We start from the raw sequence: 17,006 nt of genomic DNA on the forward strand, positions 1-17,006 counted from the left end.
AATGCACTATGGCATCAAGGAGAAAACTCATTCACAGATATATAGTCTGCCCTATACACCTTCTATTTAACTAGACGTTGAAGCTGCTAGTATTGCCTAAGAAAACAGACTACAGTATGTGCACACTCACAGGATGCATTTCATACCCTTTTCCTTCTCCAAAAACAGCCTATTTAAAAACATAAATTATTTTAAATTGAAAAACATTTCAATTTGTATTTATTTTCTGCAGCTATTTTGTCTCAAACGTAATTGGCATCTTCATGCTTCTATAATACAAATTAACCAGAAAGAATGCTTTTGTAATTAATTTATTTGTAATTTGTTCCTCATAAGTTATTTTGTTAATAACTGACACAGCAGGATGTTCACAAAGGTATGACTAAATGTGAACAGACACATTCATGTTTTATGACTTCGATAGACGCTGTGCTACTATTCTCAGTACACTGCAGAATTTATTTTTTCTGAAATTCCCTACAGAGACAGATATCCCCAATAGTTCTGCAATTTTTAAAAATATAAAATAATGCTACCTATACTACAGAAATTGTCCTGCTCTAGCAAAGACGAATTTCTGATTAAAACCCCATTTAAATGCTTTAGTCAAAATAATTATAAAATCCAAAATATATATAAACCCATTTTTACAAACCTGTGTTCACCATTCATATGATTTACTGACAAATCAAATCCTGCACAAAATAAAATATAGGCTATGCTTTCATATACAGTGCATATTTTGCTTATGGAAGGAAAAGGAGTTTGGTTTTAACAAATAGGAATGGAATAAGAAAAAAAACAACTTAATCTGCGAATCAACCTGGTGAGAAAAACACGCTTTTCATGAAATTTAATGGATTTCATGCTGTCGATTTCCGTAAACAGAGTTTTTTTTAATTGCCTTTTGGTATTTAATTAGTTTTGTTTTTTAATGGGGACATTATTCTGAAATGTCAGTAGAGTTCATTTTGGAGACCATAAACTTAAACCGCTCTGTCTGACTGCAGCCTGTCTGCCAAAGCATGTTTATGACTGCGAGCCAGACTATGCTCAGGGCCTCTTTCCAGTGAAGTACAGAGTTCCGCATCAGAAACACTCAGTAAGAAACTCAACTAATTCTTCCTTCTGGCTTCCTAACAAGCAGAGACCTTCTCACCCAAATGACAGGTCTCCTTCATGTCAGGGAGAAAAAACAAACAAAACTCCACTTCCCTTTTACCCAAGTCATTTACCACATGCTATGAAGAGAGCATGCCTGGAGGTGCTCTGTTGTAGAGCAGATGTGTGCTTGCCATTTTTTCCTAAATCATCTCAATTTATACTAAAGCGCAGCCCAAAAACAGATAAAGGGAGGGCCTCGTTGCCCTGAAAGATGATGCTAGCGAAAACTGAAAACAGAATTATTTCATGTCTCATAACAAACAATAAAATATTGTCTTATATAATTAATTAATATTTTACCATTAGCTCATGGGGAGCAGATGCTAGTAATGGCAACTGCTAACAATTCTACTAACTAAGCTTATATGTATACAGTACAGAGATAGCAAGTGTATTTCAGTTTTAATATCTTATTTGTGCTATGCTTTCATTTACCATTGGTAAAATTGTTTGAAATTTAAGTCATACTAATTTTCTTCAAAAAATGCACCCCTCTTTGGAAAATATGTATAACAGATCAGGGAAAAAATACAGTTTATTTCTTAAAAAGTGTGCCAATAATCAAGTTTCCAGATATCATCTCTCTACACATATTAATATGGCAAATAATCATTGACTGTAGGTAAGGTGGGTAGGCAATTTAATTTGAGTCACATACAAATGGCTCTTTGGGCCAGAGTCTATCCTGGTTTCCAGGAGTAAAGCAATCAGACAGCTTGTGACATCCCCTCTGGATGAGAAGCCTGTTTATTTGTCCTCCCAGCAATGGAGCAGATAGATAAAGTACCTCACTCAAAGTACAACAGCTGTGTCTGCAGAAGGGACTTGAACCCACAACCCACCAGTTATGAGTCCAAAGACTATCCCATTATGTGACGTGCCCCCATTTAAAATAAGAAAAATAATAACAAAATCCAGAGCACAACAAGAAGAACTCTGGCCTTAATTCCAGGAATTTACTAATTAACCTCTTTCTATGTAAAACTGGAGTATTCTAGCCTTTTTTAAAGCAATTTGATTGCAAATTGCTACAGTAAATGCAATTCCAGTGATACTACTGTTAATTCCTCTTTAGTTAGTGTAACAGTGTCCTCCAAAGCTGTTGGGACAGCAGTCATGTCTGCAGCAGGGACTTGAACTCACAGCCCACCAGGGTTACCATGTAATTCATAATAACACAATCCTTATCACACAGACTGTGACTGTGTCCCTGACTCTGTTAAAATCCATCTCAGAACTGGATTCTGCAAACACTGCCTCAGAGACGTAAAAAAATGTTTCCAATCATGAGGGGGAAATTATTGAAACTGGCTCCAGGAAAACACAGCTTAAATAAACTTAGTTAATGACAACCATTTTTAGAAGCAGGATGTGCAACAACGGAAGCTATTCACCTTTCATATAGTCTCAGATGAGTTCAATATGGCCTTTTCCTGCATCACATTAGTGCAGGTATAAGTCTCTACATAAACACACCATAGCGTGTTGGTTTAGAATTACACATAACTAAAGTCAATAGTTAGGTACTGTATGTGCAGACATTTGGCATTTAAAGTTCTGAACCAACTGCGTGAGTGCTTTTTATCAACCAAATAAAACTGAAAATCACTGTTAAAATCTTGTGATCTCTTCTTCCTGAGACAGTTTACTCTTGAATCTGATTTTAGGGAGAAATTTGCATGGATACATTTCAGTAATTCTACCTGTCATCTGGAATTAGGAAAATTATCATAATTCTAGGTCAAGATATACAGTAGTGTCAAACTCTCAGTCAGAACTTACGTAGAAATGTTTCAGTAATTAAAGTTTTGAGTTCTGCTGTCTTCTTTAATATTTTATTTGAATATGTAACAGATCCACATGTCACGTTTTCATTAATTAGTTTTCGCGTGTTTTACATCTATTTAAAAGCAACCATGTATTTACTACCCACTGCAATCATTGACAGACGGCACAGTGGTTCACATTATTGCCTCGCAATGCTGAGACGCTGGGTTCAATTCCAGATCTGTGGTGCTACGTGTGTGGAGTTTAAAACCACTAGTGCTCCGAAACTGATCAAAAACGTCCTTACTGATAAAGAAAAACGTCCTTGCTGATCATATATAAGGAGAAGACATACCTTATTTTTGTCTTGAACAACAAGAACTTTACCATTTGTTTCATCGAGGACAGCACCTAGGGATGACAGAAAATCGGGTTACTCTAAAAATTTCAGTGTTTGAAAAAATGAGAAGCAACACCAATGTGAAAAATTTAAGCACAAACCCCCAGATATTAAGGTACAGTATGTCTCTGCCAGGCACATGAGAAAGAGACACTGAGCATCTCCCTTGAATAAAAAACACATCTGAATTTTGGAACAAGTTAAAGGTTTATTCCATGCTGAAAAGAGAAGAGGGGAAACACAACATTTCGGCTGTGAAGCACACCAGAAGAAGGCTCCGAGAGAAACATTGTGTTTTCTTTCTTCTCTTTTCAGCATGGAATAAACCTTTAACTTGTTCCTTTGCAGCCTACTCATTCTGACGCAGCTACCTACTTGAACATTTCTGAATTTTGTCATTTAATCCTCCTTTAAAAAAAACAAAACACACAAAGCATCAATTCATTCATGCCTAAAAATTGACATATTCCTTCCTTTGGACCACCTTCCTGTTTGGTGTTATTCTCGATCCCTTCATAAAAATAACAAAAAAATATTGAATACGAAAAAACGCTGCTCATTGATGTCGATGTTTGCAACAACTTTCAAAATGAAAACAGGTCTTAAAAAATGTTTAAACCAGAATATTACTTTACAGAAACTTTGACTTGGTGCATGGAGATTAGAAAAACACACTGTGCAAAATTCAACAACTATAACGAAACACATTGCTTTGTATGATTTGGCTTACAATGTATGATTGAGTGAGTCAGCGGCAATTCCTTAAATTATTACAATCTTTATCCCACAGAAGACTAATGTAGTTCATTGACTGCCATAATCTTCTGGTATGTATTGATTATTGCAGTCAATGGGTAACATGTTGTGACTAAGATGCCGAGCTATGCAGTCCTACTGACTTATGAATGCAACAGAATCTTTTTCCATCTGCAGTCCCTTAACTGCCCTCCTACACAGGCAACTCCTACTCACATACTGGGAGGGATGTTTTATCCCAAGAGCAGTTTGGCCTTCCGTGTGGAAATTGATGTCATTAAAGCTGTGAGCACATCACAGTCTAAGTGCGTATCACACTCCTAAGTTATCATTATGTGGAGTGAGTAGGAAAACTCGTTTCCTAAAGTAAACCACAGTTTGAGAGCTACAGTATGAGGTAACAAACCAAATAAAACAGGGCGGAGAAATCTAATTTGTTTGATCTCTGGCTGCAGCTGAAAATGCAATGGTGAAAGCTAAAACTTCCAGCTCGAGTCACATTTGACCAATGGCAGTTTTTTTTTAAAATTGTGCACAGTTCAGAGGAGGGAACAAAAGAAATACTTTTACTGCAGTTGTAGAATCGTCTTTTTAAAAGAACTGCATAAAGATAAATCAAAAATGATTCTATAAAAGTTAAAATGAAGTTACACTTCATAAAAGTGGGTCTGAGAATGGGATAGGGTTAGGTTGGGCCACTGTATCTTAATGGTCTGTTTAATGGGCTGTCAGACTAATAAGTGGTGAGAATAAGTCCTAATTCACTGGCATACAAAAGCTTAGTTTTACAATTCCAGTGTTGGAATTGCCAGTTGTGTGTTTTTCCCGGCTCGGCTCATAGTTACGAGGGTAGCAGCTACAAGCACACCCCTCGACCCTGCCCACCTTCCTGTCACTCGTTTATGAACGCGTCACAGGCACCACAGCCCCATACCGGAGGTTCAACGCTGATTGGCACAGGGGTCGCTGTGTTTGAAGACAGCCGAGAAATCCCTGGCCCGCTATTCGACTGCTCCCACTCTAATACTTCTCAATTACTAAATTATACTTAACACACTCTTAGAATCTACTGGATTTCAGAGGTATTAGCATTTGCCTGTTGTGTTGTCAAAGACCAAACTCTATACCCCACTAATTCTGCAGAATCCATTTATTTACATTTATGATTAAAGAACAGAATAATATGCAGAAACCATGATAGTTGTTGGCAGAAGCTCAACTAGAAGCTCAGTCACGGTGCTTGTTGAATCCTACAATCCTGTTGTCACTAATCAGAGCCTTGCTGCTGTACATTAATTCAATTCAGTTCAGTTCAGTTCAATCCAATCCAATTTATTCATTTGTCATTATACTTACACAGCTGCTCAGTATAATGAAAAGTGTTTCTCATTAGTCTCTCAGGTGCAGTATCTATCATCTCCTGGCGAATCCGAGTCACAGCCACCTGTCTATTCCAGGGCAGACACAGATAGACAGGGCCAAATTTCTCTAAAGACAATTAACCTACAAGTATGTCTTTGGACTGTGAGAGGAAACCGGAGCACCCAGAACAAACTCCCGGGAACACAGGGAGAACATACAAACTCTACGCAGACAGCACCCCAGGTCTAAACTGAACCCAGGGCCCCAGTGCTGTAAGGCAGCAATGCTAAACACTGCACTAACGTGCCATCCCGGGTTGCTTTTTGTCCATAAAAACAAGTTTTGGAACAGCCTCTGATTGCTGCATAGGGCCATCAAAAAAATAAAAAGATTAATAAAATATCTGCTTACACTCTGTCCTTGTCATATGTGAATATATGCTCACACCTGAAGAAGGCTCCACGGCCGAAACGTTGTGTTTTCTTTCTTCTCTTTTCAGCATGGAATAAACCTATTACTCGTTCATATGTGAATATAGGATGCTTAAAGTATTGTAAACGTTCAAATAACATATACTGTACATAACCTCTAAATACTGTATAACCTATAAATAACCCTGCTGTCTACTTTAAAAACAAGCCTATTATACATTCTGTTAGCATGAAGTTGTCAGATTTTTTAGCAAATGTGTGACATAACAAGGTTATTTTATATTTAGTTCAGTGAGCAGAACTGCAAACTTGTTAGATGTCCCTTTTGCACTGATATTACAAAAACACTTGTCCTGCAGAGAAATAACAATGCATGGAATATATTACCAAGTAATTGTAATATCATTGGCTTAATATACTATTATGTCATCTTGTGGAGGTTGACATGAAGAGATCTTCCAAAACTAACTCTGATGTGGCAGTGGAAACTCTTATTATACATGAACTTTTTCAGCATATAGAACAATTATGAGATCTAATAATGGACTTACTATAATTTCTTGTATAAAAGCTCTAAACAATGCATTACAGGCTACTTGTAAGGAACTTTGAATTGTTCACACCTAAAATGGAAGTACTGTACTGTATAATTAATAATAACTTTTTATCTGCATCTAAATAAATGTTTGTACAGGGTATAATAACTGCTTCAAATTCAAAACTTGTTTTCAGAAGTACAAAGTGCAATGCTAATGCATAGAATTGTGCTCTGTTATCTCTTAAAAATGTATGTTAGATGTTCAAACAATTGTTTTTATAATTGTTAATTATTTAATAAAAAGTAAATAATTGCTCTGCGGCCAAGAGTATTGTACATTATTTGAAATTTCAGCTTGAAACAATAATGCAACACAAAAGCTCTAATGATCAAAATGTGGTTTCTTAGTAAAATGTCAACAATATCATAATAATACATAATACCAAATCCAATACTTTCCACAATTCTACACTTAAAGGCTCTTTCGTTTCCCAAATTATTTTTACACATTACTTTGGAATTAAACCACAACAGTAAATCCAAATCTGAACTTTGGTTCCTTTTATATTATGCCAGATTTATTCATCAGCTCAGTTCAGAATTATTCATTAGTCCAGATAAGAACCTCAGTAATGTTTTTATTCTCCTTCAGCCCAGTGTATTTCCAGGAATTCGTATCTGGCAGTCCTTGTTACTGTCTGTTTCAGATAGCAATGGGAGGAACAGAACACATTTTGAGCCTTAATTTATAAACATTAAAACAAAATATCACAGAGCACAGCCTGTTGCAAGGTGAACTGAAGTTCAGGTAATGGGTTTATTTTTTCGACATATCAGCACAGGCAAATTATTGAGCTGAATACAACTTGACTGAGAAATCCAGTGAATCTGAAATTTTTGTTATATAGAATCATATAGATTAGGCTACACGCTGAAGACTATAAAATATCATGCCCAATTTTAAAGTAACAAAACTTTCATATTTTTTAGGAAATGCTACAATAAAACTGAGTTCAGGATTTTTTGAGGTATTGTACACACTTTTATTAGAAAAATATTTTAAGCGTACTTCAATGTTTTGTCAAAAACTTGAATAAAACACTTATCTGTCCCTTTTCTACCTCCTGAAGCTTGTCTGTTGTGACAATATAAGATATAGTGAGCCCACATTGGGAAATACAGTTCAAAATTGATGTGTGAATTTGTTTCACTAAAAGGAGATATGCTTGATGCACAGCACAGCTGTATAGAAAGTTTTCTACAAAAAGGTGGATGATGCAAGAGAGCATAACCTTGCTGGAAACTGTTAAAGAATGTTTCCAGAAACGCTAACGGCCCCAAGAAGGGTTTCATTTTTCCTGATGCACAACACACAACCACAGGAGGACATCCTCATGTAACATCACAGCAAACCACATAAGCAATGGTACATTAAGATCCAGAGCGATAACTGCTGTTATAAAACGGTCATCAAAACATGTTCTAACATGCCCATTTAAACCTCTCCATTTGACGCATAAAAAGCCTGCCCTCTGCTGGTGATCCTTCCACAAAGGAAAAGAAAATATCAACTGTAAACTCAAAATACACTCGGATGTACTCAAAGCTGTATTCAGCAATACAGGCACATTTTAAAGGCAAGAGCATTCCCCTTGAAACAGAGAACATGTATACTTTAGTACTGTGTCTGCTGTAGGATGCAATGTTGCACATCTGTATAACATAATGAAAAAATGCAAAAAATCTGAATACTAAGTAATAAGAATAAAACAAAGGTTACAAACAAGAGCTGGCCATTTGGCTTCTATCTCATTTTGGTGTTAGTATCGAACTGATCTTGGGAGTTCGTTCAACATTTCTTCCTTGAACGAAGCCAAATTATTAGCTTCAACATGGCTCGGCATCTTTTTCCTTGACACCTGGTTTTGGTTCTAAATGCACTTCTTCAAAATTCACATTTGTATCATTTGTATTTCACAGCTGATTCTGAAGAAGTCCATTAGGTCGACTCTGTCAAAGCCTTTGAAGCTTCTAAACACTCGGATTAGTTCAACACTAAAAGATTAAAATTCAGGTCTTTAGCCTGTCAAAGTAGGACATTCTTTTAAGCCTATGAACGTATCTGGTAGCCATTCTCTGGACAATATCCTTCTTACAACATGGAGATCAAATCTATACACAATACTAAGGTCTTTGTAGTGCATCTTAATAATGCATTACACTAGAACATGTTTAATGTAATGCACCTTTATTACATTTGAATGTTATAATTAAGAGATGTAATACGTAATAAGATAATGTTATAAGAGGTGTAAATAGTTTTAAAAACAAGATAAGCTATTCCATAAATAACATTATCAAGATCCATGTTTTCCTTCTTTTAATGAAATGTTAAAGCTTTTTACACTTACAGTACATGTAACACTTGTCTGCATTAAATGTCGTGTACCAGATTTTTTAAAGTTACCATCCACTACGAACTTGACTTGCTTACTAACTATACCAGAATCTAGGTCACTGATGTAAAAAAGAAGACGAGTGATCCTAACACAGATCCCTGTTGTACACCACTAATTACATCACCCCTCATTTTTACCCTCAGCTTTTTTTCCATTAGCTACTTCTCAGTCCAAAAACATGCATCACCTGGAATGCCTATCACATCCAGTTTTAATTAAGACTATCTATTTTAGAACTTTATCAAAAGCCTTCTGAAAACCTAAACAAGCAATATCATGTACTTTGCATACACTGCTGCTATTTCTTGTTTTAAAGAACTAGCACGTCTAACAATTTTCCAGCAGCTATACTACCCAGCAACTCACAACTGGTAACCCACTGAAACTCAGCAGGTGGGAGCCTGGTTAGTACCTGGATGGGAGACCTCCTGGGAAAAACTATGGTTGCTGCTGGAAGAGATGTTAGTGGGGCCAGTAAGGGGCACTCACCCTGTGGTCTGTGTGGATCTTAATGCCCCAGTATAATGACAGGGACACTATACTGTAAAACAAAAGGTGCCATCCTTCGAATGAGACGTAAAACTGAGGTCCTGACTCTCTGTGGTCATAAAAAATCCCAGGGTGTTTCTCGAAAAGAGTAGTAGTGATACCCCAGTGTCCTGGCCAGATTTAAGCCTTGCCTCCTAATAATCCCCATCTATGAATTGACTTCATTTCTTTCTTCTCTTCCCCACTTACAGCTGATGTGAGGTGAGCACACTGGTGCTCTATGGCTGCCGTCGCATCATCCAGGTGAATGTTACACTTTGTTTTGAATATCCCTTATGAATCATATTGTCTACAGAAAACGTGCAACTCTGAGTAGTTTAGTTTTAATTATCATTTCCATAAGCCTACTGGCAATAGAAGCAAGGCTTACAATATTGGTCTCTAATTACTTTGTTTGGTTTTATTGCCCTTGTGAGGATTGGTACAATGTTAGGAATGTTCCAGGCGGTGGGTATTATCCCAGGATTGAATGACACTTGGAAGATCCTATAACATATCCTGTTTGCTTAAGTACAATTGGTAGAATATCATCAGGTACTGGCGATTTGTTTATAATATAATATTTGCATGACACAATATCATTTTAATATAAAACTTTATCTTGAAGCATAGTCAGGTATGTGTCAGGAACAGTTCTTTCCGGGCCCTATGCGGACGACACGATCCGAAAGGTGAAGAAACAATAGGGAAAAATAACATGCAGGAGTCGGTCAGGAGACAGGGGGCGTGTCCATGCAGTGCCAGTGTCCAGGGGGAGTGAATCCAGGCGAACAATCCAAGGGTAAATCCAGAGGGGGAATCCAAGACAGGCAGTATAGTCCAAAACCAGGGGATCCATCCGTAGTTAAAACCAGAACCGGGTCGGGACCGGCGGGGCAGGGAATCAGGAACAGGAAACTAAAACCATAACGGAGCCAGACGCGGCAGGACCCCGGGCTCTCACGACACGGAAATCAATGAGAAGCCCCGAGCACTCGCCTGCGTCTGGCTTTAAGGTGGAACTAAAGAGGGGCTGGAATAAGGAACAGGTGTGGGGAATGGGACAGAACGAGGAAGGGCTGGAGCGCCCTTAAGAGGAGGAGTAACGATCGTGACAGTATGTTGTTATTTCTTCCTTGGCAAACATCTAGGAAAAATATTTAATTAGTATGTTATCCATTTTAATATAATTGTATTATCACTGAGACACTATATGTCTTCTTTTACTGTCTATTTGGTGTTGTAATACTTTAATACTTTGTGCTTTAAACTGAATATTCTTAAAATTATGCCATTTAGTCTCTCTACTGGTTCAATATCTATCATTCCCCAGTCTACACCTGCCAAAGTGTCTCATTTCTTCAATTCCTACTTTCCTGAAATCATAAACCTTGGTTAGTCTTGGACTCTCCCTGCACAGTTTCAAAGTATACTGCAAAAAGTATTTTGAGATCTTAATAATAATCTTCACGCTAAGGAGGTAATTTTATTTTATTTTTGAAAAGAGCAGAGAAATACTTTCTCCTTAACTTCAAAAACCTTCAGCACAGCAAGGCAGACTCAACTGTCAAAGTAGATACTGTGTGGTACACAATATAACTCTTTAGGTTATGGCTTTGTTAGACTCTTTTTTACGTTTCACTACCCATTTAATGAATACCAACATTCTAAATCACTAAGCACAGGTCAGAATCACATGAACACGGGGACTTTCCTACAGTATATTTAATAAAAAACACTAAGAAAGTCTGTTTAGTGAACATTTCATACTATACTGTACATTCAAAAGGCACAAATAACATGTTACTCTAATTTCCTGAGCAAGGGAGTCTCAGAATGTAGGAGGATGTGGTGCAAAAGCTGATGGATTATAGGGTTAGCAGCTTTGAAGAACTGCAGTATACAAGGGCTTAAATTTGAGATTTGCAGACAGAATGGTTGCATACTGTGGGAAATACAAGTGAGGATATAAGGTGGCAGGAAATGAGACAATATGGCACAGGCAGTCCAACATTAAATGCGAATTCAGTGGAATAAGAGGACAATTAACACAAGCTCCTTCGTCTCTTGATTTCATTAAGTGAAATCTAGAAGAACAAATCTTAACTTTAAATGATTGGACAGCTGTGTACTCTATCTTGCCGTGAGAGGGAAAGCTGAAGAAAACTCAGAAGGCAGAAGGAAGCAGTGAAATCTAGAAAATATTCAATTTTATGCACGTTTATGCATAAAAATATGCCATATCTGGAAAGCAAGAACAACAGTTCAAAATGTCACATTTTACTTGAGTTCTTCTTTTTGTTAAAAAAGTAGGGAATCGTTGTAAGTTAGAATGAAGACCAATTGGTAACTCCAATCCATGTGGTTTTCTTTTGTGTGAGGTTAAATTAATATTTTTGATCAGGTAGCTGCGTCAGCATGCATAGGCTGCAACGGAACAAGTAAAAGTTTATTCCACGCAGAAAGGAAAACAAAAGAGACACAATGTTTCAGCTGTGGAGGCTCCCTGAAGACTCCCCAGCCAAATCACCGTGTCTAGTTTATTTTCCTTTCAGCAAGGATGAAACCTTTACCTGTTTCTAAATCGATAACTTCTTTAAATACCTCAGCCATTAAAATATATAGGACGTCTTTCTAAGATATCTTGCCGATAGTTCACACTTATGTTTCACGGGTCAAGGCTCAGGGATTTGTTGCCAATTTGCCTTTCATTCCTGACCACATCGCTCTCCTGTTGCTTCCTGAGTACAAACAGAAGCTGAAGACCTCCCCCATTGCGAACAGGTCAGTGCGTTGTTGGTCTGAGGAGGCGGAAAGCAGGTTGATAGACTGCTTTGATAGTACAGACTGGGACGCATTCAGAGCTCCCGACACAGATTTAAATGAGTATACGGACGCGGTCACCAGCTATATTAAATACTGCACCGACATTTGTGTACCAGAAATGAAAATTAGGTCATTTCCCAATCAGAAACCGTGGTTCAACAACGACATTCACAATAAAATAAAAGATAGATCCACCGCGTTCAAATCGGGGGACAAAGAGCTCTACAGGAAATCACGGTATGCATTAGAGAAAGCCATAAAACGCGCCAAACGGAGCTACAGAGTGCGGCTTGAAACGCAGTGCGCTGACACCCGGAGGCTGTGGCAGGGATTACAGTCAATCACAGGCTACAAGGGCTGCAGCCAGGAGATTGACACGAACAACGCATCCCTGCCTGACGAGCTGAACTATTTCTATGCCCGCTTTGATGCTCTGAACACGGGCAATGCTGAGAAGACCCCGAGTGTGCAGGGCGAGTTTGTTCTGAAACTCTCAGAGCAGGACGTGCAGAAGACTGAGCAGGGTGAAAATCCGTAAGGCTGCAGGACCTGATGGGATACCACCTCGCGTCCTGAGGACACGTGCAGCACCGCTGGCCACAGTGTTTACGGACATCTTTAACTCCTCCCTGTCACAGTCCATGGTCCCCACCTGCTTTAAAAAAACCACTATTGTTCCAACCCCCAAAAAGGCAAAAGTGACATGCCTGAATGATTACCGCCCAGTAGCATTAACATCTGTGATGATGAAATGCCTGGAGAAGCTGGTGTTGTCACACATCAACTCCTCCATCACAGAGTCCCTAGACCCCTTGCAGTTCGCCTACCAGAACAACAGATCAGTGGATGATGCTGTCTCCCTGGCTCTGCATACAGCCTTGGAACACCTGGACACTAAGAACTCGTATGTGAGAATGCTGTTTGTGGACTACAGTTCAGCATTCAATTCCATCATACCCAGTCAACTGGTGACAAAGCTCAGGGGATTAGGTCTGTGCAACTCTGTCTGCAACTGGCTGCTGGACTGTCTTATCGAGAGACCACAGGTGGTGCGGATAGGCAATAAAACATCAACAACACTCACCCTGAGCACTGGAACCCTACAAGGCTGCTGTCTGAGTCCAAGGTTGTACTCCCTGTTTACTCACGACTGCACAGCAAGACACAGCAACAACCGCATCATTAAGTTTGCAGATGACACCACTATAATAGGACTGATCAGTGATGATGACGAGTCCACTTATAGGGATGAAGTCGTACAGCTGCTTAGGTGGTGTCATAGCAATAACCTGGACTTGAACGTAAAGAAAACGAAAGAGCTAATAGTGGACTTTCGGAGACACAGGCCACACACTCACAGCCCACTCAGTATTGATGGAACGGAAGTGGAAACAGTCACCAGCTTTAGGTTTTTGGGAATCTCTAAAGATCTAACCTGGACTGTGAACACTGACTCTATCATGAAGAAGGCTCAGCAGCGCCTTTATTTCTTGAGGTGCCTCAAGCGATGGGGGATGCCAATACATGTGTCCAATTCTGGCCATCACAGAGGACAGTCACCACCCCGGGCATGAGCTCTTCACCCCACTGCCCTCAGGCAAGAGATATAAGAGCATACGGACACTTACCACTAGATTCTTCAATAGCTTCTATCCACAAGCAGTGAGATTGGCGAACACATTTAGCCATCCCCCTTGGACCACACCTACACCATCACCATCTACCTCTTTATGATTTCTTATCTATTGCACATCTCCAGTCATTGTTTACACGTCTATATTGTTTACATTCAAACTGTCGACATGTTTACTTGCACATTGTCTGCTGTTTGTTTATATATTGTCTTGATGCACTGTTTGCACTTTGTTTTGTTTTTTACACTTGTTTTACAATCGAGAGACTTTCTGTAAGTAAGAATTCCATTGTACCAGTACCGGTTACATATGGCAATAAAGTTCAAGTTCAAGTTCATCCACTGTTATCCACTGGAATATATTTTCAAAACACCTAGTTAACTTGGCACTGCAAGACGGGATTTAAGCTTTAAGACGGAAGAGCTCGTCCAGCTGTTCAGAACGATCTGTATTGTATGGTACCTGCTACGCCGACCTGGTGTGTGGCATACCCTGGAAGCCTGCTGGTTCCCTGTCCCAGCCACAGCGTGAGAGTGGAGCTGTCCTTCTCTGCGTGGTGGAAAGTGAAGCCCTGGGAGGCAGCCACAGTCACAAACCGGCTCTGGAAAATGGGAACATGAAGCCACACCGCCACTTTGCCTTCAGCCCTCCACTGACTGAGAGAATCTGAAATAAAATAGGAAGCAACTCTGATGAACACTGAATGCTTACATGGGAATTGTATGCTATATAACTTTAGGATTTCCATGAAATTCAGCTGTGAAAACAACCCATCTTGGAAGGTAATTGGTACAAATGAAGTTTACAACTATGTGAAACAGCATTCTTTTACAGAAAAAAATTATTATGTATCATATCACCCCTTCTCACATTTTGCTATAGGTAAAACAAACCATTGGATCTTAATTAATAACTTTCCAGTTCTATATCCAGTGTCATAAACACTTGCAGCAGCCTATAAGCTCACTAAAATCAAAACATAATCTTCTTTAAGATAGGTACACTTCTACTTCATTTATTATTTTTTATTATTTTTGGTTACTTGAGGGGTAGCCCAGCACCTCCAGTCAATGTCCTGAACTTTCTGGATTCTATCTAGTTACTTAAAGCAAGCCTGGTACCAATGTATGTATTCAGAACGTCAATTAGTTATAAATTAAATTAGATAATGGCACAATGTGGTATCTACTGAAACAGAGATAAAAGGAACATGAGATGGGAGTACTGAGTACTTGGAGAGGAGAATGCAGAGGTAGGGGTAGCAGCCCCAGCACCCTGCCTAAATTCTTAAAAACCTGAAGTTTCCTCTTAATTTACTTGGTGAATTTATTTCACACTAAATTTTCCCTGGAGTGGGAATGCTGGTGCATTATAGCTCATAAGCCTTATCTAGGTGTGGGATGCACTTCACTTGTGGATGAAGTGGGTCCACTCCAATAACAACCTAGGATATAATCCACTACAAAAGCGCAATTATTAATTATTAAGTGGAATTATTAATTCCTGATTAATTACGAAACACACAATTATCTGCAGAACATTTGATTTTATTGGCCATCTCGGTAGATGCTCATTCAACACGAGATATTAATCAAAATAAAATAACGCTACAATGAAAATTAGTGAACCAGATGCTTCACATACAAACCGCATTTCCACAGTATGTTCCGTATCTATTTATCATAGTCTAAACTGCCAGCTTTTTCACTAAATATGGTCATACTACTCTGTATTGTTCATGACACAAGCACAGGTTGAACCAAGTACAGCATTGCTTTTCATAATTTATTGCCCCCTAAAATGCAAAAGTACAGATAATGAGAAGGAAACCACATTGTGGGCACTGATTCAAATATGTGTTTGATGGCTTTGAATTTGAAAAGTAACATCAAATCACAAGAGAGACTGCAAAAAAGAGCAGGCCATCCAGTCTACTGAGTGTGCAGGTGTTCTAGTACCTAATTGATATGAGTAGTTCAGGTGGGTAGCTGCGTCAGCATGCGTAGGCTGCAAAGGAACAAGTAATAGGTTTATTCCATGCTGAAAAAAAGAAGAAAGAGAACACAACGTTTCGGCCGTGGAGCCTTCTTCAGGTGTCACACCTGACACCTGAAGAAGGCTCCACGGCCGAAACGTTGTGTTCTCTTTCTTCTTTTTTTCAGCATGGAATAAACCTATTACTTGTTTAATTGATATGAGGACCATATGGGCTTCTTCCACACAACATTGTGTAAATACTGTAGGTGATCATTCTCTCAGTTTTAAATAACTTTCCCTTACTTTAGCTTTTGGCTTTTCAGAGCCTTTTCTTTTGAGCCTGGTAACTACCTGGTTGCTCTACTTATGACGAATCCACAGTTGCAATATCTTTTCTGTAGCAAGCTGAAGAAAACTGTACACAATATTCTAAATGAGGTCTTACTATTGCATTATACAACTTTAACATAACAACCCTTAATTTAAAGTTTACACTTTTAGTTCAGACCCCTGTGTTACTACAATGAATAAATCACCCCAGTCTGAGAATTCCCCCTTATCCGATCACTCTGGTAACCAGACATAAAGGATGTGGGATCAAATCCAGGATTGGATACTGCTGTTGTATCCTTGAACCTCTGATAAAAACACATGTAGTATGTAACCTCTCTTTCAGCAGTATAAACGTGTAGAAAAATTCGATAGTTCAGAGTAGCTAAAACACTGCAGTCAGCATTTTTAATTGCTTTCGTATACAAACTACGAGTTTGTAACTATTATTATTATTATTATTATTAAGTCTACTTGCCTCGCAACATTCCCTGAAAAGCATCCTCACTAAGGTCAGATGGAAAATCATGTTCGTTGAGATGTACCGTGACTCCTCCGAATTTATCTGATTTCCCAGTTATTAAACCGTTCTTTGTTGTTGCTGTTACTTGTTCATTTTGCTGCTGACAGTGTTTCCCTTTACGCGAGCAAAATGTTGTGAGCTCCCTGCGTCGGCTGAGGACAATAGGTGTGCAAAAACAGGACCTTGCCGCAATCGCATATCTTGCGACTCGCAACATTTTAAATGTAAGAGCTGCCTTTCTTTAATAACAGTAATAAAAAACAACTAGAACGTAGCTTCCCTGAATGGCTCTTGAGCACTAAAACAGCAGT

General features: G+C 38.7%; 1 protein-coding gene across 1 annotated transcript in view; it reads right to left on the reverse strand.

Moving 5' to 3' along the window:
- Positions 1-16,918, reverse strand: part of nudt6 (nudix (nucleoside diphosphate linked moiety X)-type motif 6) — a 20,601-nt gene extending 3,683 nt beyond the window's left edge. The window contains exons 1-3 of the mRNA XM_088923718.1: positions 16,651-16,918; positions 14,328-14,531; positions 3,287-3,342 (exon numbers count right to left, since the gene is read on the reverse strand). Coding sequence (XP_088779844.1) covers positions 3,287-3,342; positions 14,328-14,531; positions 16,651-16,912 — 522 coding nt within the window. The 5' untranslated portion in view covers positions 16,913-16,918. The remainder of the gene's footprint in view (positions 1-3,286; positions 3,343-14,327; positions 14,532-16,650) is intronic.
- Positions 16,919-17,006: the final 88 nt, after the last annotated feature.

Source organism: Atractosteus spatula, chromosome 1 (assembly GCF_055471065.1).
Source record: "Atractosteus spatula isolate fAtrSpa1 chromosome 1, fAtrSpa1.hap1, whole genome shotgun sequence".
Lineage (NCBI taxonomy): Eukaryota > Metazoa > Chordata > Actinopteri > Semionotiformes > Lepisosteidae > Atractosteus > Atractosteus spatula.